This window comes from Chenopodium quinoa, unplaced genomic scaffold (assembly GCF_001683475.1).
Source record: "Chenopodium quinoa cultivar QQ74 unplaced genomic scaffold, ASM168347v1, whole genome shotgun sequence".
Classification (NCBI taxonomy): Eukaryota; Viridiplantae; Streptophyta; class Magnoliopsida; order Caryophyllales; family Amaranthaceae; genus Chenopodium; species Chenopodium quinoa.
Genome location: NW_018744239.1, coordinates 2,629,973 through 2,653,835, shown reverse-complemented (window position 1 = coordinate 2,653,835; position 23,863 = coordinate 2,629,973). Strand labels below are relative to the sequence as shown.

The following is a 23,863-nucleotide window of genomic DNA, read 5'->3' as shown; positions in this document are numbered from 1 at the left end:
TCCAGCCAAAATAAAAAAAGACGCACCACCCCTGGCGCAGCGTGATACCACCCTAGCCCTAGCAGACCACCACCGCCACGGCGCCACTACCCCCCACATCAGCCACATCCAGCTCTGGCTCCCTAACCCTAACCACACCACCACCGCCAATAACACCACCGGTCCACCACTGACCCCCAAACGAACCCTAAGCCAAGATCTAAACTATCCCACCCAAACCACACCACCAATCACCGCAACCCAAACCACACCACAATTCACCCTAACCCTAAACCCAGCCACCATCAATCACCGTAACCCGAACCACACCACCACTCAGGCCGCCACTCTCCCCAAACTAAGTTGAGCCCAGATCTAAAAACTATCCCCACCCATACCCCAAACCCACAGCCACCACAACCATCGCCAGCCACCACACGCATGCACATAAGCCACACCCAACACCACCATCGAAATCCAAAAAATTAAAAAAAAAAAACAGAAACAAAATCGAAAATTTAAAATATAAAATATACCTTAAATTGAAATATGCTTCGAATTGCACCATGGAAACGGTTTAACAAGGCCAAATTCGGCCATTTAAAGTATAGATCTAGGCTTTTAATGGATGAATTTGGCCTAAAAACCTTTAATTTGCTTTCATCATGAGAAGAGAGAGAAAGGGCAAAACCCTAAATCGATTTTGGTGCTATTGATGTCGGTGATTGCGGTGGTGTTGTTGGTGATTGTGGTGTTGTTGGTGATTGTCAAAAAGGGGGAAAGAAGAGGAAAGAGATAGATGAAGAAAGAGAAGGAGCAGAAATAAAGAGAGAGAAGGAGAAGAGCAGCTGAGAGAAGGAGAAGAGGAGAGAGAAGGGAGAGTGAAGAAAAAGGGGGCGGAAATACAAGTGAGCAACTAAGGAAAATTGCAGCGTTTTAGGGTTTAAAAAAATGTTTTTTTTTAAAATATATCCCGACGGAAAAATCCATCGGACTTTAAATTCGTTGAAAATGAAAAATACGACGGAAAAATCCATCGAAAAGCACATCGACGGAATTTAGTGTTCGTCGGAACCATTCCGTCGCTATTTTCCTGTTTTCTAGTAGTGTCATACGTCCTCCATTTTTTTTAGTTGACACTGTTTGACTTTTATACTATTCACACACTACTCGTTGACTCGCTTTTTTTTATTTATAGATACAATAAAATATAATCACGTGGGATCTTGTTTGAATCGTCTATATGTATATTTTATTAATATCCACTTTTTATAATTTTATAATGTTGATAATTGAAGTTATTAAGCATTAAATACATGTGTTGGCAAGCGTGATAATAAAAAGGTGTCAACTAAAAAAAACAGTGGAAGTATTAATACTTACTATTCCGTATTTTCAAAAATATCACTTGATATCACCGTTAAAGTTTAGTAAAATGGCGTACTCGAAGTTTGGAGTGCCTAAATAAGATCCCTGAAGTGGGATGGAAAATTCTATAAGCTAGCCCAAATACCCAACCTAAAAAAACACACTAATAACCATACCCATTACAGGAAGAACGAAGAAAACAAAACACTGAAAGAGTCTTGCAGCAAACCAATAGCTGTTGAGCCCGGACAACCAAGAAACCCGAACCACATCCCTACCATGGACCAAGAGAAGCCAAATTAATTAAGCAGTCGAGATGGACCAAGAGCGCAGATCATAAACATTGAAGAGAACCCAAAATATGCATCCTGTTGCTGAAGAACGATTCTATAACACCATTCCACTCGTAGAGATTGAAAAGCACAAATGCATCATAAGAGTCTAGGAACACAACCTATAGAGTCATTTTCTTTAACGACTCTATGAGAAACCATGCATCCAAATGCAAGTTCTCTTCTTGTCACTCTACCAATAGAGAGTGCAAGAAAATGGAGGACTTTGCTTGACCCAAACATCAAATATGGGTAGCCTCCTTTAAGGTAAGGATTAACAGCGATGACTGACATTGTCATCACCCAAATTAACAAAGGGATGATAGCAATTTTATGAATGCACATATCATCCCATAACCAAGCAATAAGACCTGCAAACCAAACTCTTCCCTCAAAACCACACTCCTCCTACAAACTCCATATGCAGGGAAACCTATCCATGTGCGCTTATAATTTCACTCCCTGGGAAATTGTACTAACCACCAAGGTAACATATTCACACCTCGACAAGGCTACTAGAAGGGACACCAACCAAACCAACAAGGGATTGTGCAAGTTTACAACCCCTAACACCGGCCAACACAGCTCTAAAGACCACGACAACACTTCGCTAACTTCCAGAACTAGAACTACTAAAAAAAACTCTAACTCATGACCAATCAGAGAAAGAGTATTATTTAAACACAAGAACTCAAACAACCAAACAAACAACTTATACAAGAACAAACATAATAAAATTAAAGCAAACCAAAACAAATCAACAAAACCAAGCTAAAAAAACCACCGTGAAATACAGGGAAAGCTACAAGAGCCTGACAAACCTCACTGGCAGCAACCAAAACTAACACCAAGAAATCGTCAATGGCAACCCAGCAAGAACCCCTTGTTGAAGCTAACCTTGGTTATACGAGGAAACCCTTTCCTTAAACTTCACCTTTACCGTCGGGAAATTAATTAATGAAAATCCTTTTGACGGCGGCGTTAAGAGTAGCCTTTGGTTCCTAAGTCGCTGAAATTAGCCGCAAAACACTTGAAGAAATACGAGAAACCACGAACCACAGAAGAAGACCCTCGGCGTTCCCCTGAAATTTACACCTACAGACCTAAAAGGCAAAAACCACTAGAGAAGGGAACTGACGGACAGACTAGGCTCGCCGACGACGGCTAGGCAAAACTAGCCCTGTCACCGGCTAGCAGGGAATGAGAAAAAGGAGGGCGGTGGAAGCAGTGGAGATAAGGATGGGGGAGTAGAGAGAGAAAGGGTCGAAAGTTGTGTTTGTTTTCAATTGTTGCTTGGATTTTTAAAGTTGTTTCATAACTCGGTTGTTCTTCAAATATTTTATAGAAATTTGAAACTTTTAAAAAACACAAAAATAAAATAAAAAAATCAATTATTGGGCTTTTAGATAAACAACCCAAAACATGCAATTTTTCTACTCGGCATGTTTAGGGGTTGGGTTTTTTTTTTTAATCGGAGAGAGTTTCGAAAGAGGTATTCTTGGGAGAGGATTTTTTTTTTGGTTAAAGGAGGTAAATAGATTAGTTACGCCTAAAATGGGCTAAAAAGAATAGCAGTTTAGGAGAGAAATGGGGGGGGGGGGGGGGTGGGGCTAGCAGCCCATTAGAGTTAAAGTTTACAGATAGAAGTTCCATACTTAAGTTCTTAAGCACACTCACGCAGGGGCTTAACGTACTTGAGCTATTAATAAAGGGTTTGGAAACTAAATTCCAGAGCACACCATGCCCACCATGAACCTGACAACTTGGTGCGTCAGAAGATGTGTTTGAGGAACCTGGTTTATTGGAAGACACAAAACATTTTGCACCCTTTACTTTTGAATAAACTCCCTGCAAACATGTGAAATAGTAAAGTATTTATCTTTAATTTTTTGCACACCAGTAATGCTAGCTAGTCGTAGCAGCCCTAGAGTCAAAACCTATGTTTAAATCGTCCTATTAATAATACTTAAACCAAGCAGCGACAATCAAAACAATCAAGAATTCAACAAAGTTATTAGCATCCTCAGCCTTGATAGATTTTCAAAAGGGAACCCCCTTCCCACTCCTTAGAATAAGTGTATCAGATGCCTCCAATACACACATCAAAGGTGTGTTGATAGAAGGAAGCATCTACAACGATAAAGAACTAAGAGGTAATGTGGGGTTGGATAAGTTTCACACAGGGGTCAGCACAAGCAGGACAAGGTTGAGCATAGAAGCACTCATCACATAACCACTTAATAGACTTAGAGATAATGGTAAGGGGAGTATTGATCTGGGAAAAAACCCAATTGTTCCTCCTTTTCGAAATAGACTAGCATGGGAATACAAAGTAAATAGGCCAGGCCAGGAGATGTCCTCTAAATAGTGAGTATTCTACATGTTAAAGGTAACCTAGTCCCTAAATGAGAGAGGATGACTACTAGCAGGTGGGCTACGAGAGATTATAGACCTCACATGCTCTTAGGACATGGAGTGGAGTCTCCATGACCACTTGGCAGGAAGGAGATATATGAATTCCCCTTTTAGAGAGGGCATACTTGGTAGGAATAGCATCATGGCAAGCTAGCTTACCACATAAACACTTTAATTTGAGGTGGAATGAAAATAGTTCAAATAGTATCCAAAATTCAGAAGTAGAGGAAGATTCAATTGCATTTGTATGTAGAAACCCACTTTTTCCTATATATACAATAGAAGCGTTGAATTATTCCCCACTAGCATGGAAATATATAAGTGAAGGATTTATGTATTCGTCAAGTGCAATTACTAGATATACAATGGATCGAATTATGGAGATAATTAAGTTTGTCTTTTAGGTCGTCATTTTCTGTTGACGTGATCAATGATCTTTGGGCTAGTCAAATAGTCCAAAGCCCAATAAAACGGATTTTATAAGGTCAAACAAAAGGGTGATGGATTGAACGAAAGAAAAAAGCCCATTATTAGGCCTCATGGAGTGGCTGGCCATGCATATGGGTTAGAAGAGGAAATAGTTTGGGCTTGGTTTGGACTCTAATTATACATATGATGTATAAATAGAGGCTTTTGCCTAGGCTTTGATATAACACACTTAAGCAGTCAATTAAGAATAGATATGCTTGCAACCAAACCCTAGCCTTACGCACATACTCTCTCCTCTTTCCCTCGCGTCCGCACACGCCGGTGGTGCGTGTGGTGCACGGTAGTGGTCGTGATTGTTGTGGCTCGGTTTTCTCCACCACTCTCCGTAGAAGGTGGTTCGAAGTGTTTGTTCCCAACTACCTAGCAGTAGTGGAGGTTCAACCCTATCCCGTGGACTAAGTAGAGGAGCAACACTTGGGTCTCTATTATCTCCCTAATTGAGAGTCAATCGCTTGTGGAAATCACGCGTCAAAGGTACGTATTATATGATTCTTTAAGTATTATGCGTGTAGATCCTATTTAGGTGCGAACGAATATGATTCGTGAAATTTCGCATTATAGTACCTAAAACCTTATAGTGGTATCAGAGCCTCTTGCATTTTTGCATATTGATCCTAGATCTTTGATTCCACAAATTTTAACTCAATTGAGAAGGAGAATTATTTAATTATGGTTCAATCTTTATATTAAATGTATTTTCCTTCTTAATTGAATTAAAAGGGAGAATAATTTAATTATGGTTCAATCTTTATATTAAATGGAGATTTAATTTTTGAAATTTGATTAAATGTGATTTAATTATGCTCAAAATAGCCTAGAATGGACCAAATTTTTCCCTATTATGCTCGAAAATTTCGAAACTCCTAGCCCTAGATTTTAACTTTTCGAAACCCTAAACCCTAAAATTTTGATTTTTAGTGTTTTGGTTTCTTGAATAATTTTGATTGTTTTATGCTTCATGTTTTTAATCTAGTTGATTTCATGCATAAATTGTGAATTTTGCATGATCAATGATTTAACTTAAAAGCTAAATTAAATTGGGGATTATTTTTCATGAAAAACCCTAGATTTTAAAATTAGATTGTCAAATTAAATTTAATTGGATGAATTAGCATAAAAGTTATGTTTTAATTTAGGAAAAATTGCGAAAAAACACCTTACCCTGGTTTCCGACCTTTGAATTGGTTTTCAGGCGTTGACCTGCATGTGAGGAGAACGTGTTCCGATCACCTTCCCATTTTACTATTTTTTTCCCCACTTTTCCCCTCCAATTTACCCCCTCTAATTTAACTTCTCTATTTCCTCATTACTTCCTTGTGTCTTCCTCACATAACCATTACTACTTCAAGGGAGGTCGACTACCATGGCAGGTCTTAATAGCAAGATTAGCAACATGAATGCCACATAAACACTTATGACCCCTCAAACAACTTCTAATTTCATCCTAAAAACATTAGAGGGCATGAATTAGTCCTATAAAAGTAACCCCAACCCCTCAAAACAACTTCTAATCCCATTGGAGGACAGAAATTAGTCTTAGGGGAAACCAAGAAAAATAAGACTTGTTATGTTACTGAGGTTAATTATCTTAGATTGTACTGAGTACTTATAATATAAATAAACGTATGAATGTTTGTTTTGTTGGAGAATTAATAAATCTGTGTGATCCAATATTGTTGAGGTGTATACATCTTTTCCAAGTAACACACATAAATATTCCATTGATATAAAAACTGAGAGCCTTAAACTTAAAACACTTTATAAGACTAAGAGGCTACTCCTACTATTTCCGCATAGTTTTAAAGTAAATAAAGAAAGGCATAAAGATCAAGTGATCTAATGTACGCTTACTTAAAAATCAAGGCTTGATTAATAGGAAAGTTTCTATTACAACTGTGAAAATGTGGGATCAAAACCAATTAGATGCACTTGGGGGGGGATTTGAGAATTTCCTTATCTTTCCATCTTTCTCTCTTACTCTTATAGGGCCTATCTTGCTAACTTAGCCACATTGTTAACTAATGAAAAGTTATCGATATGTCCCTTTCTCTTAAAAAAAACCTAATTGAGATTTTAAAAAATAGCATAACTAGAAAAATACCTAGCTAATGTATACCGATATTGCTACTTTACTAAAGAAAAAAAATCAAAAACAATCTATCATATACTCTATGAGAAAATTCAAGTTGATCTCGGTGATAAACAAGCATGGTTTATCTCGTGGCATTTTTGTAATTAAATTGCATTGGTTTTTACAAAGATCCAATGAAACACGAGTTCTGGGCCCCAACTCTGTCAGCTGCCATGTGAGAGCAAAGTAACGGTGATAAAGTCGTTTCCCCAACGTTAACATCAAAACCAAGGGCTTTAACCCATGGTATAACATTTCCATATATTGAACACTGTGACACTAGTATAGTAGTATGAATATACTATATTAGTCTAACATTTCCTCCTCAATGGAAAGAGACATGAGAGAGAAACAGAAAAGGAAAGCTCACAAAGTTCATGAAAATGGGTTGCTAGATCTGTCAAGCGGTGGTGCGAAAACACCTTTCCCTTAGGGGTTAACCATTCCCTGAATTAATACATTTTGACATAGGGTTTTCGTTGTTTTTGGCGGCAAAATTAAGAAAATGAAGAAGATTAAGGTGTTTTGGCATCAGAGAAGGAGGAAGAAGATGAAGGTGCTAGCAGGGTCGGGAATGTGAAGGAAGGAGGAATGGAGATGGAGTGAAGAGGAAGATGATGGTGATTTTTTTAAAAAAAAAAAATTTGTAAAAGCTGAATTGAAGAACAGTCAAACTGAAGAAGAATAAGGCTTACGTGTTAGTGCTCTTGGGTTTGAGAAGGTGTGAGGCTGACAACAACTAACCATGGTTAGTTATGTCCACTTAACGTCAGCAGAAATTAATCCAAAAAATGTTGACATAAATACCCTTACTTTTACACGCAAAAAGACGAATTTACCCTGAGATAAACAACCCTTGTTTATCTCGGAGATCAACCTGGGCAAGCTCTAATACTCTAGTACAAAATCCACAATATTTCTTAATTCACCAAGAAATCACAAAGGTCACTTATCATGAAGAGATTGTAGAAATCGCAGTCCCGAAGCTAGCTAATTGATCAGATTGGTAAATAAATAAAAAAACTCATAGCAATAATTTGGTAAAAAAAAAACTTATTATGGAGAAGAAAAAAAAAACTAACCATAAGTAACAATTTGGTAAAAATAATAAACTCTGATATTTAGACCAAAAAATCTAATTTTTTTTCCCGACAAACTCTTTAAAAATCCTAATTTAATTTGTTTTTGTGTTTTTAAATTTATTTTTCCCTTTTAAAATTTTAAATTAAAATGTTACCTCCTTTTAATTTTGCTAAATTATGATATCAAATTTATTTTCAACCCCTTTTTTAAAACATTTCATTAATAAAAAGTATGAAACTCCAAAACACAATTCAATGAAACTTATTTACGAAAATGCCATTTTATAAACATAATTTATTTATCTAGGTTATAAACCGGAGCTTGCTCATAAATAAATAAACATACTTCTTATAAAAAAATAAATAAATAAAAAACCATCAAAATTGATATTATTGTCAAAATACTTGAATTTTTATACTATCTGAAAGATATTATATATACAAAGTATATAAATCTTTTAATAAATATATTTTTTAATTAAGTAGAGCTTAAAGAACAATGGACATACAATTTCTGCTCTTTTATTTTTAATATAATTACATCACAAATGTTGTTGCATTATTTAAATTGTTAAGGTGTTAAATTATAAACAAATAAGTGATCTGATCAGTTTTATTTGTTGGAGAAAATAAATCAAGATATTATTTTAATTATGGTATAGAGAGTTGTGGACCATTTTATGTGTTTGATAGATTATGTACATTAAATTTTTTTTTAATTAATTATATATGCTATCATATTACAAAGTATTGTATCTACATGGAATTGCAGACGAATTTATGTATTTGATAGATTAGTAATTATAGATGGTTCATTGCATATACCTTTTTTTTTCAAAACCAATATTTGATAAATTAGTAATTTAATATGCTTCATTGCATATTACTTTTACATTATTTAAAATATATGATAGATTAGCAAATATATATGCTTCATTGCATAGTTTTTTTTTCCTTTTTGAAACAAATCAATTCATTAGTAAAGAGTCATCCGGCATCTACAAATGAAATCTAAATTAACAAATACATAAAATTGAATCAAATTCGGGTTTCCTTCATCAAAGTTACGAACGTAAAAAGATCTTGCGCTGTAATAATATCTCTCGCACACATCGCTGTAATAAACAACCTTTTCGGAGAGACAATCACTACTAAAAATTAAGGTTTTAGCGACCGCCTGTAACGGTCGCAGAAAATAGCAAAAGCGGTCAAAATTCATAATTGCGATCGTCAACGATCGTAAAGGGGTGGTCGTTATTTACTTGGTAGCCAAAAAAAAAATTACGACTGTGTGACGGTTGCAGATTTATTGCGACCGTTTTTGTTATTTTCAATGACCGCAAGGGAAACAGTCGCAAATATTAATAATTGCGACCGGTAAAAGAAGCGATCGCAATTTTGGAAATTAGCAACCGCTTTTGGTCGTTGCTAAAAGTAGAAAAAAACAAAAAAAAGAAATTACGTACCTACCCCTGCCATTCACATCCACGCCCCCCACCACTTCTCACACCCAAGCCAACTCCACCCACTGCCCCTTCCCAGACAACCACCTTTACCCACCACAACGCAAACAAAAACAAACGAAACCAAAATCTAGAAATCAAAGCAAACCAAAAATAAACCTAAATCCATTCAACCCAAAAACAAACCACAAAAATCTAAATTACAAACAAAAACCACAAAATCAATTAATAAAATGAAATCCTGCAGAAAATAAATCAAAATTAAAATCCAAAAAACCGCAAATATCAAACAAAAAATTTAAAAAAAATTACCAAAAATTAAACATAAATTCAAGACAAAAATTAACAAAAATCAAACCGAAAAAAATGAAGAACAATTCGACCAAAAAAATCAACATACCTTTAACAAAAATCAAACCAAAATTAACGAAAAAAGCACCAAACCCAGAATGAAGAACAATTCGACCAAAAAAATTGACCTAAAATCAAATCTAAGAAATTCGGCCAAGAAATCGAACAAAAAAGTATTAAAACCACAAAAATTGAAAAAAAACAAACAAAAAATTAAACCCACATAAATAAAATCAAACAAATATTATACCCACATACAAATTCGAACAAGTATTAAAACCACATAAATAAAATCGAATGAAATATAACCCACATAAATTACATCGCAAAAAAATAAAATTCACATAAATTATACTGAATTCGACCAAAAAAATCGAACAAAAAAGAATTAAACCCACAAAAATAGAAAATAAACAAAATCAAAAAAAAAATTCAAGAAAAAACAACATACCTTTTAGACTATTTCTTCCTCTTTGGGTTTATATGGTCAAATTCGACCATGAAAACTCCAGATCTGGAATTTTTATGGTCAAATTTGACCATTAACACCATATATTGTTTGTAGCTAGTTGAATAACGCAAACTTTATTTAATTTATTGCTCGGTGAAAAATGCAAGCAAAGAAGAAAATTAGGGTGAGGAGGATAGACGGGCAGTGTTAAAGAGGGAGGAGCAGATAAGAAGAAATTATAGAGAAGAGAAGCAGAAAAGAGGGAGGAGCAAAAAAGAAGAAATGAAAGAGAAGAGAGATAAAGGAATGAGGAGAAGAGAGAGTAGAAGGTGAGAAGAGAAAGAGGAGAGAGAAAAGAAAGAAGCACTGTGTGGGAAGAGATAATTAGGGTTTGGTGAGCTGACCAACCTTTTATACTCTTTTTTATAAAAAAAAATAACCTTTTTGCGACCGACACAAAAACGGTCGCAATTTGTGATTTTTGCGACCGCTTTTAACGGTCCCAACAAGGGTTAGGGTTAGGATGAATTGGGCACCTTTAGATACCCTATTTTTTTAAAAAAGATATCACACTATTACGACCGTCAAAAGCAGTCGCAATTTTTGAAATTTGCAACCGTTTATAAAACGGTCGCAATTTGTGAAATTTGCGATCGTTTATAAAACGGTCGCAATTTGTGATATTTGCGACCGCTTTTAACGGTCGTAATAGATTATTTTTCTTTTACAATTATTTTACACATGTATTTTTTTTAAAAAAATTATTCAAAAACTCTTGTGATCGTTTTTTTGGCCAAAAACGGTCGAATTTTATGACCGCTTGAAAAACGGTCGCAATATTGCGACGCAAATTGCAACTTTTGCGACTGTTTTTATGGAGGTCATAGATAAATGGTCGCAATTTGGCCAAATTTTAGTAGTGGGGCTAACTATTTTATGTAGCCGTAAGGATAATCTTCATTTAATTCGCTTGAACGCATTTGAAAACTTGACAACTGTTGCGATCTCGAACAAATCTTTACCAGCGAACTAACAATAAGGTAAAAAATGATTACCTTTTTTATAAATCCTAACGCACAAACAAATCTAAGCATAAACAAACAACTAAACTAACATAACTAACGACTCCACCATAGGGAGATGGACAAATATCTACACTATTCGTGTAGATTTATTAAAACCTAAATTGCAAAACTAAAGAAAAATAAAGGAAAAGGGGTTGAAAATAGTCTGATCTCAAAAGAAATTAGACTATTTTCAAACTAAACGATCAAGATTTTGGAGATACCCTAGAAGAGAGGTGGAGAGAGTTTAAAAAAGGAGAGGCGAGAGATTTTAATTCATTCATTACATAGTACTTTTACATCGTGTAGAATTCGATTTTTAAATTTTTGTTATATCTTTTAGACAACAACAACTATAAAATTTTTTGTTACGTACAATTAAAATTGTAGGGTCTTAATATTTTCCTTTAACCTCTAAAAGCTCTTGAGCTTAAGAGCATAATATTATAGTCGGTTTGGTTTATTTATGTTAATATTGTATTTATGTTAAGTTTATCTTATTAGGAGTTTTAGGCTAATTAGGTTTCCTAATGTATTGTGCATATATATGTGATTAATATCAATACGAAAGCCAAGCCGTTTTCTCCAGGTTTCCTTGAGTTTAACATGGTATCAGGCCTCTCTACTTTCTAGAGATTTTTTTCTTCGATCTTGGTTGGTCTTTTGTTTTAATTGCGCACATTAATTGTTTGTTTGAGAATTTTTCGGCTTCGATTTTTTTTTCATTCACAAAGTTTATTTCGCAAATTTTGTTTAATTTGCTCGAAATTAGGGCTCACAAACCCTAAATTTTTTTTTCTAGTTCAATTTTGTTTGGTATACGCAACTTTGTGTGTGGTGCTCGTAGGGGTGCTGTTTTATTGTTGTGGTGCACATTCTTGGTGCGTGTTGTGTTGGTGTGTGATGTGTCGTGCGTAGTGCGTATTGTTGTGGTGCGTGTTGTGTAGTGTGTTGCGTGGTACTGCTTTGTGTGGTGGGCAGGTTGAAGGCATTGATTATAATGAGACGTTTTCACCAGTCGCAAATGTGGGCACGGTACGTTTTTATTAGTTGTTGTTGTATCTTTAAATTGGGAGTTGCATCAGATGGATGTTCATAATGCATTTATTCATGGTGATTTGGATGAGGAAGTATATATGCAGTTTCCTCCAGGGTACGGTACTCCGACACCTGGCAAAGTTTGTAGGTTGAGGAAATCTTTATATGGCTTGAAATAAGCTCCGAGACAGTGGTTTTCGAAGCTGTCTAGTGCTCTGCAACGTTTTGGGTTTAAAAACTCATATGCTGATTACTCTCTTTTTAGCTATGTACAAGGCAGTGTCTCTTTGCCTGTTCTTGTCTATGTCGATGATTTGATTATTGCAGGCTCCTCTCATGATGCCATTGTTTGGTTTAAAGAATATTTGTGCAAATGCTTCTATATGATGGATTTGGGTCTGCTTAAGTATTTCTTAGGCATTGAGGTTGCTCGAAGTCCGGAAGGTATCTTCCTTTCTCAGCGAAAGTATGCTCTTGATATCTTGACTGAGGCATGGATGTAGGGTTGTAAACCCATTGACACTCCAATGGAACAGAATTATCGTCTTGCGCATGCTTCTGGTGAGCCGTTAGCTAATCCGGAACAGTATCGTCATTTGGTTGGGCGCTTGGTTTACTTGTCGATCACTCGACCGGAGTTGAGTTATTCAGTGCATGTTTTGGCATAGTTTTTGAGTAATCCACATGTTTCTCATTGGGGTGCAGCCATTCGGGTCTTGCGCTACCTTAAGGGTAGTCCGGGACAAGGCATGTTGTTACGACCTATGTCAGATTTACACTTGACAGCGTTTTGTGATAGTAATTGGCCGGCGTGTCCATTGACTCGACGTTCCTTGTCTGGTTATTTTGTTTTCTTAGATCGTTCCCCTGTTTTTTGGAAGACTAAGAAACTGCCAACTGTAGCCACATCCTCGTCTGAAGCTAAATACAATTCTATGGATCTCACTACTCGTGAGTTGAAATGGTTGAAACAGTTGTTGTTTGTTCTTGGTGTTAGGCATTCCAAGCCTATGAAGTTGTTTTTTGATAATCAGTTGGCTTTGCATATAGCAAAGAATCCGGTATTTCATAAACGTACGAAGCATATTGAGGCAGACTGTCATTTAGTTTGTGATGAGTTGATAAATGGTAATATTTCTACCTCCTATGCTTCGACAGGTCATCAATTGGAAGATATTTTAACCAAGGCTCTTGGACGACAGCAGTTTGGTTTTCTTTTACGCAAGTTGGGCATTCGTGATTTACATGCTCCAACTTGAGGGGGAGTATTAGAGTCGTTTTGGTTTATTTATATATGTTAATATTGTATTTATGTTAAGTTTATCTTATTAGGAGTTTTAGGCTAAATAGGTTTCTTAATGTATTGTGTATATATATGTGATTAATATCAATACGAAAGCCAAACCTTTTTCTCTAGATTTCCTTGAGTTTAACACATAACAGAGTAAAATTCAGTAGGGGACATCGGGTGTCAGCAGATTAGAAAAGTAGTAGTTATTAATGGTCGTCATCATCGTTTTCTCTATTGACAAACATTTTAAAAAAAATCGAATATACAATTGTACATCCGCTTGAAAGTTACCTTAAAATGGTCAAAAGTTACCCTAAAATGAATGAAAGTTACTCAGTATATATGAGTTATCCTTATATATAAATAAAAGTTATTTAAGCTTTATGGATAAATGAAAAGTTACCTTAAATTCAGTAAAAGTTACCCTAAATTTAACATAAGCTACCCTAAATAATTCAACAAAAGTTACCTCGATGTACAGTAATGTTACTGTACACAAAAGTTTTTGTTCTCTATTAGACTTAGGGTCTTTTCACTTTAGTTTAATTTTAGTTCAGTTTTGCTCAATTCAGCTTTAATCAGTTCAGTTCAGCTCTTAATTTCCTTCCCTCATAAAATATTCATTTCAGCTAAATTCAGCTTCAATCAATTCTATTCGGTTCATTTCAGCTCATTTCAGTAAATGTGAACAGACCCTTATTAGCGTTATAATTATTACTGTGGTTTATCATATTAATTATTGTTATGCTTATTATCTTAATTAAATTTTCATTTTTAATGTTTTTATTATCATTAAATATATATCCTTTTTTTTGTTATTTTTATTATCATAATAATTTTCTATTATTATTATTATGATATATTTTTAATAGTTATAATTATTTATTATCTGCGCATTGTAATTATTATTATAATATAGGGCAGAGTAGATTAAATTTCGACAAAACAGAGCAGCTCAAAAGAGCATGGCTAATTTAGTTAGGGCCTGTTCTGATTTTTTGAAATGAGCTAAACTGAACTAAATTGAACTTATTGGAGCTGAACTAAACTGACACTACTAGAAAACCGGCCATTTTTTACGGAAAAAATCTGTCGAAAAAACCCTAAAATCTGTCCAAAATACCTGAAATCCGTCGAAAAATACATTTTCGACGGAATTCCGTCGGACAACACTTTTTCGACAGAATTTTCCGTCATAAGAGATTTTCCGGCACCAGATAAATCCGTCGGAAATTTTCGACGGATTTTCCGTCGGAAAATTATTTCCTGAAATTAAAAAAAATACGTCGCGCCACGACCGGCACGGCGTATCACCACCTCCAACCACCCAAAACGCCGCTGTCAACCTACCCAAACCCAACTTCCTAGCCCTAACCTAACCCAAACCCACCCAGATCAGACATCCACCATCGCCACAGCTACCGCCTCCCCACATCAGACTTCCACCATCGCCGCAACTGACCTAGACCCTAACCAACCCCTATTCTCTCCTTTCCCCCAAACCCATACCCAGACCCATACCTTAACCAGACCCTGACCAAACCTTAACTCACCCTAACCCAGACCATGACCAAACCCTAACCCACCCAGACCCTGACCAAACCATAACCCACCATAACCCAGACCCTGACTAAACCTTAACCTACCCCTATTTTCTCCCTTCCCCCAAACCCATACCCAGAGCAATACCTTGACAAAACACTAACCAAATTCCCACCAAACCGGCCCAACCCAGATCCACCAGCCCCCACTGGCCAGTATCACCTACCCACGACACCGCAACACAAAAAAAAACATAAAAAAAAACCAACCCCTAAAAACCGTACTCCAACATCCGCCACCACCACCGCCATAAAATTTGAAAAAAAAAAATCCCAAAACCAACAAAATAAAATCAAAGTTTGGGAAAAAAGAGATAAATACCTTAATTTGACTGAATAAATCCTCAAAATTGGGTTTATAAGGCCAAATTCGACTACGAAAACCCTAGATCTAGAATTTTCATGCTCGAATTTGAGCTGAAAACCTTCATTAATGTCTTTGTTGTTGTTATTGTTCATGCGGTGTTGATGTTTTTGTTTATCGGCGTAGGTGTTTTTCTTAATTAGCGACGACGGTGGGTGTTGGTCGGAGAAGAGAGTAAAACAGATCCGGCGAGAAAGAGTAGAGAGTAAAACAAATCCGGCGAGAAAGAGAAGAGGAAACATAACGAGAAGAAGAAGAGGAGAGAGAAGGAGCATGTTGAGGACTAGAAGAAGAAGAAGAGAAGAGAGAAGGAGAACATTGAGGAGAGAGAGGAGAATGAAGAACAGATTGAATAGGAGAGAGAAGAATGGGAAAGAAAAGGAGAAGGGGGAAGGAGAAAAAAAGAGGCGGGCAACAAACCTAGATCAACTTAGGGTTTTCTGAAACAATATTTTTTAAAAAAAAAAAAAGAATTATTCCGACGGATTATTATTCCGTCGAAAAATGTACTTTCGAGGGAAAAATCCGTCGGAAAGTACATAATTTCCGACGGATTTATATTCCGTCGGAAATTTCCGATGGAATCTTTAATTTGGCCTGAAATTTTCGACATAATAAAAATCAGTTGGAAATTTTGATTTTTTCGACGGATTTACGTGTTCGTCGGAACGATTTCGTCGGAATTTGACCTGATTCTAGTAGTGTGAATATTTTATGAGAGAAGAAAATTAAGAAATGAACTAAACTAAACTAAACTTATTGAAGCTTAATTAAATTGAACTAAACTGAAAATAAGCTGAAGAGAACATGTTCTTAGTTAATATAAAAAAATGGTTTTTTAAAGGTGCATGCTTAATCAAAATTAACTTTCATGTAAATTAATGGGATTTTTTGTCAAAAATTAATCAAGCTAAGTTTGCCAATAAAAGTTATCAAACGAAAAAGTCAAAACTTTTGGGAAAAAAATTAAAGGGAGTATCTTTTATAACATATATCATGATAATTTTTATTTTTATTTTTATTTTTATTATATTATTAGAAAACTATATATAATAAAAGAAATTATATGAATAGTGACAATAATCAAAATATGTCATTTACTCTAAAATGAAGGGTGGAAGGGATGTTTATATATTAAATAAATCCGACGTTTGCCTTTTGGGCTTATATGACCTTTGTTCGTAGAGAAGAATCTAAAGTTGAAATAGAATTGTCAATCGAGTAATTCCATGTAATATACGCGACTTAATTTTGCATGACTATCTCCAGTATTTACACATAACTGAAAGATTTGGGAATGTTTTCCTTGTATTATCATCAAACTGATGAACGTTATATATACAAAACTACTGCAAAACTACTGCCTTGAAATAAGGCTAATCTTAAGCTAGGATAATTACATAATTACAAAGCTAACAATCTACTTTGACTAGCTACACTATATACAGTAACAATAGAAGATAATTTAGTAACAAATATCTTCTTTGACTAATGTACCAAATATACTATATTTAACACACCCCCTCAGTCGAAGCGGGAGGTCCACGGACACTGAGACTGTCCCTAAAATCTTCAAATAATACTAGTGGAAGACCTTTGGTGAAAATGTCAGCTATTTGATGGCGTGAAGGCACGTGAAGTACTCGTACTTGGCCACGAGCGACTTTTTCCCTGACAAAATGAATATCCATCTCTATATGTTTTGTTCGTTGATGCTGAACTGGATTACCTGAAAAATAAATAGCACTCGCATTGTCACAATAAACAAGAGTGGCCTTTTTAAGCGGACAATGTAGCTCCAAGAGTAAGTTCCGGAGCCAACATGACTCGGAAACTACATTTGCTACCCCACGGTACTCTGCCTATGCGCTTGATTTTGACAAAGTGGGTTGTCGTTTGGACGACCAAGACACCAAATTATCACCCAAAAATACACAATAACCAGAAGTAGAACGACGTGTGTCGGGGTACCCACCCCAGTCTGCATCTGTATACGAGACCAGAGTAGAAAAAAAGGAAGGATATAAATGTAATCCAAAATCAAGAGTACCCTGTACATACCGAATAATCCGTTTGACAGCAGACATATGATCAACCCTCGGGTCATGCATATGAAGACAAACCTGTTGAACGGCATAAGAGATATCTAGCCTAGTGAATGTAAGGTATTGTAGAGCCCCTGCAAGGCTTTTATACAGAGTCGGATCATCAAAAGTAGCACTAGTAGTAGCGCCAACCTTCGGCTTCGTGTCAACCGGAGTCTGAGACAGTTTACACGATGACATTCCTGCAAGTTCAATTATTTCCTCGGCATATTTACGCTGTGAGAGAAACAAACCACCCTTATGTCTAGTCATAGAAATACCCAAAAAATAATTCAGAGGACCTAGGTCCTTCATAGCAAACTCAGAGCTAAGAAGAGCCATGATAGTACGTCGGAGAGCATCAGAAGAAGCAGTTAGAATAATATCATCAACATACAATAAAATATAATCCATATCAGACCCATTGCGATAGATAAAGAAAGAATTATCCATCCTGTTGTTAGTAAAACCAAGAGTCAACATATAATCAGCAAATCGCTTGTACCAAGCCCGGGGTGCCTGCTTAAGCCCATAAAGAGACTTATTTAAGAGACAAACATAATCCGGATGAGTCCGATCTCTGTATCCAACTGGTTGATGCATATAGATAGTTTCATGTAGCTCACCGTGTAAGAAGACATTTTTAACATCCAACTGATGTATAGACCATGCCTTAGACAAAGAAAGACTGAGAACAGTACGGATTGTAGCCGGTTTAACCACCGGACTAAATGTCTCTCCACAATCGATGCCAACCTGTTAAGTTTTACCATCACCTACAAGACGGGCTTTATGCCTCTCAAAATCACCATTAGCCTTCACTTTATGAGTAAAAATCCACATAGAACGAATAACATTCACATTAGGTGGACGGGGCACCAACTCCCACGTCTTATTTTTAATAAGAGCATCAAATTCATCATCCATGGCCATTTTCCAATTTGGACCACGCAGGTAAAGGAGACCTCGTTACAGCAACATTGGAAAAATATTTTTTATTTGGCTTTAAAATGCCATTTTGACTACGAGCCACAATATTTGGCTGTTGGACTGGAATTTGGTTAGGAGGGGGTGCAGGTGGGCCATTTTGTAGTTGGGCCAGAGGGGAAGAAGGAATAGGAGTGGGACGGTTTGGGCTGGGTGAGTGAGGAGGCCCATGTGCCTCTTGCAAACCCAAAGGAGATTGGACAGAAGCTGGAGGAGGGGAATGATGGGGTTGGGCCGTGGGTGAGTGAGGTGGAGATGTGGGCTGGGTGGTTTGTGGGCTATCATGATTTTCGGTCAAATGATGAAGAACAGAAGGATGTAATGCATCTTTTAGAAAATCATACGAGTCATTAGATGGAGAATAAAGTTTAGCAAATGGGAGCACATTCTCATCAAAAACGACATGGCGACAAATAATGATTTTATTAGACGAAAAATCAAAACACTTGTAGCCTCGATGATTAGGAGGAAAACCCAAAAATACACAAGGAGTAGATCTTGGTTGCAATTTATTAATGGTGGTATATGGAATAAGAGGATAGCACAAACTCCCGAAAACCCGCAAGTGAGAATAAGAGGGAACCCTTTGATATAGGACTTCCAAAGGAGACTTATTACCCAACAATTTACTCTGAATGATATTGAGGAGGTATGTGAACATTTGCAAAGCATGAGCAAGGAGAGTTCTAGGGATATTATTAATAGTTCTAATTTTTCGCTCGGCTTTCCCATTTTGTGAAGAAGTATGGGGACAAGAAAGACGAAAAGACAAGCCATTTCGTTTGAAAAAATCCCAAAAAGGACCATTATCAAACTCCCTCCCATTATCACATTGAATATTTTTTATTTTTCGTTCAAATTGGGTGAATATATGGGCTTTAAAATGGTGTCGTAAACATCCGATTTCTTAGCTATAGGAAAAGTCCATAAATATTTCGAAAAATCATCTAATAACACAATATAATAACGATGGCCAGTAGAGCTCAAAATGAGAGATGTCCACAAATCACTATGAATAATATCAAATGGCATAAGAGTGTTTGTATTAGAAGAAACAAAAGGCAACTTAACATGTTTGCCATAAACACAAGAACCACAAATTCTAGAACTAGAATGTTTAGTACAATCAATGTTTTTATTACGCCTAAGAACATCTAAAATAGGAGCACCCGGATGACCCAACCGATCATGCCAAAGCTTAGGAGAGATGGCGGAAAAGGTAGAAGGATAAGCTTGATTGTTGGTAATAGGATAAAGGTCCCCTTGGCTATCACACCTCATGATTGGCTTCCCCGTCCGAAAATCCTTCATAGAAAACCCAAAAGAATCAAACTCAACTTTCACATAATTATCGGTGGTAAATTTTCTGACTGAAATGAGATTTTTTATGAGTTTTTGGAGCATGAAGAACATTTTTTAAGGAAAGGGGAGTAACAGTAGAAGGTAATTTAGTGTGACCATAACCAAGTATAGGAATAGTATGACCATTACCAACAACAATGCCATTATTAGGATGAGTGCTCAAATTAAAATAAGATGAGAAGTTACCGGAAGAGGAGGTCATATGAGATGTTGCACCGGTATCCATGTACCAAGATGGATCGGGTTGTTGAAGAGACATAGTATGCATTGCCGCCTCGATATCTGTTGGAGCAAACGACCCGGACTGACCAAAAGAACTCGGATTTGCGGACTGCTGAACATAGGCCTGCTGAGGTCTTGGGCCCAACACGCCAGGCTGCCTTATGTTAGGAGTAGACTGGGGTCTGGCCCAACCTTGAGTTGGGTATGGACAAGGGGGTATGGGCCAGCCCTGGTTATACCACCCCCAAGGAGAACTCGAATCCTGCTGTGGATACCACTGCCCTGGCTGCTGCTGTCCACCGTGCTGGCCACCATGGCTGCCGGTCTGCAGGTCCCGGCCACCACCCTTGCTGCTGCCGCCGGAGTTCCGGCCACCTGAAGCATAATTTTTCCGGCCACCATTATTGTTCCGTTTGCCGGAAAAATTCTTGCCGTTGTTATTGTTGTTCTGCCCCGATTTTTCTCCATGACTCGGACCACCCTCCGTCGCGGCCACCATAGTAGACTCGTTGGCTGCCTCCTTAGCCAACCCGGCTTCTTCTAAGGTAAGCATGGAACGAGCTTTGTAAAAGGGAGGCAGAGGATTACTTTGGCGAATTAACGTACCCACACCTCGGTATGGGCAAGTAAGACCACCAACCATCTGTAGAACCATATTACTATCGGACACCGAATCCCCAACATCCTTCAATTGATCCGAAAGGGATTTGAGACATTGACAATAAGAGGAAACATTTGGGAAATCCTCCATAGAAGTGGTGGAGAATTCTTGTTCCAAAGCCACGGCACGAGAGTGTTCATTATCTTGGAATATGTCACGCAACCTATTCCAAGCCTCCATAGCCGTTGAGTCGGGCTCAATAATGGTGTTCAATAAATCACGAGAAATAGTTGAATAAATCCACGATAGAACTGTGGCATCCAAGGTTGCCCATAATTCCTTCTCCGCATCCGTAGATGGAGAAGGTTTCTCCTTGCCTTCGGCCGGAGGAATGACATGGTGGAGAACCTTGTTAGATTTTGCGTGAACCTTTAATAATTCCGCCCACGTGGAATACTGAGCATTATCCATCTCAAGAGTGATTGGAATTTTGCTATTAATATTAGGAACGGCAAGAGCCGGATGGAAGGATGACTTAGAGTTCCCCCATAGACACTGCCGGTGAGAAGAAGAAGAAGAGAAAGAGAAAGAGAGAAAGAAGAAGAGAAAGAGAGGAAGAAGAAGAAGATGTGGGCAGAGAACAGAGCTAGGGTAGCAGCGGAATTAGAAAGAATACCCTAGGCTAAATGATACCATGAAAGATTTGGGAATGTTTTCCTTGAATTATCATCAAACTGATGGACGTTATATATACAAAACTACTGCAAAACTACTGCCTTGAAATAAGGCTAATCTTAAGCTAGGATAATTACAAAGCTAACAATCTACTTTGACTAGCTACACTATATACGGTAACAATAGAAGATAATTTAGGAACAAATATCTTCTTAAACTAATATACAAAATATACTATATTTTGTTGGGGTTTAATGAGTCCGGCTCACCGCGGAAACAAACCCAAAAACAAGACCGCACTCGCAATAAATAAAACCATAAACATAATTATATTAATCACAAGATTAAGATAAGCTAATTACCTTTGACGCGTGCTTCGCTCCAAAATGAGCTCTTACTTGAAAGCTTCACGTCTCGCTCACACGGAGACCTCCAACGAAGTCCACCCGCACCAACAAAACTGACTAGGTCCAATGTCTTGGGGTTAGCAAGACCCGACCAATAAAACCCGAGTAATTATATTGAGTTCAAAGGTTTTCACTAATTGTGATGCCTTTTCCAACTCTTACTCAAGCATCGTTCCCAATGCCCATACTTGGGTAATTATAGGAAATGATGGGAGTATCATTTACTCTCCCATCAATGTGGGATAGTATGATTTTTCCATTTTATTTTAAAGCTAAAATAAAAGTAATAATCAAGCTAGTAATAAATCAACAAGTGGCAAGCTCATGTGAGTGGTTAGGTGAGGACCACTTGGGAAGGGGGGGCAAACTTGCTCCTCACTCCCTCTACCATAACCGGCCACCTAACTTCACACACACTCAAGGACCACTATCCACATGGCACCCACCCTTGGGCACCAAGGCAACCAAGGTGGGCTGCCATGTGCTGCTGTCCGTGGCAGCTACGCCCAGCAAGCCCAGCAGGCCCAGCACTCGCATGCGGGCTGCCAGGCGATGCTGGCCAGCAAGCCCAGCATGCTTGTGCGGGCTGCTGCTGGCCTTGTGCCTTGGCCAGCGCTGCAGCAAGCAATGGCCTAGCCATGCTGCTGCTCGCTGTGGCGAGCTGGCGCGCCTAGCGTGCTAGCTGCTGCAGCTTGTTGCGACATGGCTTGCTAGCCATTGTGCGCACAAGGCTGCGCATAGCATGCTAGCACGCACTAGGCAGCGCCTAGCATTGCGATGCTAGCATGGGTACGCTAGCACGCACCAGCCAGCCTACGCTCGGCTTGGTGCGCATGCTAACCACCATGCTAGGCCATACGCCCTTAGCACTCGGGTTGCTTGGGCATTCCGATGCTAGGGGTATTTTGGTCTTTTGTTGATTTATTACTATTTCTCGTCTCGTCTTTCACTATTTTTCGACTCGACTTCCGACGCTCGGTTTCGACGCTCTAAGCTCGAATTTCCGACGTCTAAATAAATATTACTCGGTCGACTCATTAATTCCTTCCGAATTAATTCTTCGGTTCGGTTTGTTGAATGCTTGGGTGTGACTTGAAGGGTTCAGTCAAGATTAAGCTGTAATATTAATTATTCATTAATATTACTGATCGGAAGCGGCCTCCACCCAGGCATTCCGATCACTTGACCTCACTGAATATATTAGCTTTCTAATAATTCTGAACCCACTAACGGAATAGTACACTTGTTCAAAGGACACCATTCCTTTCAATCTCCCACTTGTCCTTCCGGACAAGTGCGCATTTTGTGTACAACCTTTTTCCTATGTCGCTTAATGTCTCTTCATGAACTATAAGGTAAGATTTATTTTGTCATCCTTATTACGTTCAGAAGTGTTTCCCGATTCCGAGTCTGACTGTCAATAAACAGATGATTTCTAAAATCCATCCTAGCACATCCATGCATTTTACAGTCTCGCTCTACGAGAGGCCTTGGATACAACAAAGACATCTTCCCTATTTTAGTAGGGGGACATTCCCAGTCTTGTAATGTAGCTCCTCTTACTGAGAGGACCTAGTCGCCCGAGTGTTGCCGTTATAATCCCCTATTACGGCAGACGTTTGACAACATCAAAGCGAACTAGTACTCAAACAAGAGAACTCACAATACTCATGGTCGAGGAAATAGGTTCCGATAGCCATAATGAGAAGTATACTTATGACAAATTTTTAATTTCTTAAATTATTCTCATAGGTCGATCCAGTATGGTTCTAAACCAATACCTGTGCAAATGATTTATGACAATCATGTCCTTGTAGCACATGAAACGGTGCTATAAATCAAACTACACACTAATCTCAATCGGTCATTAATCGTCCATCGTTTAGATGACCTTGATTAGGGATAATTTTCGATTATAATATTCAATGTTCACTTAATAGGTGTTTCCTTACCAAGACTGGTCTTGATACCCTATTTTGAATATTCTCATAATCGAATGGACTCATTATTTAATCCTAAACCGCAATTAAATAGCATAACGGAGTAATAAAATATTGCATGAAATTTTACGTTACTCCAAAACATGAATGGTTTTCCTTAGCGTCT

The 23,863-nt window shown here is 37.5% G+C and overlaps 1 protein-coding gene across 1 annotated transcript; it reads right to left on the bottom strand.

The window, feature by feature from the left end:
• Positions 1–19,486: 19,486 nt before the first annotated feature.
• Positions 19,487–21,389, bottom strand: LOC110694534 (keratin, type I cytoskeletal 9-like). The gene is made up of 2 exons (XM_021871716.1): positions 20,039–21,389; positions 19,487–19,795 (listed from the first exon to the last, which is right to left on the bottom strand). The coding sequence occupies exons 1-2, from the start codon at positions 21,144–21,146 to the stop codon at positions 19,761–19,763; spliced, it is 1,143 nt and encodes a 380-aa protein (XP_021727408.1). The 5' UTR covers positions 21,147–21,389; the 3' UTR covers positions 19,487–19,760.
• Positions 21,390–23,863: the final 2,474 nt, after the last annotated feature.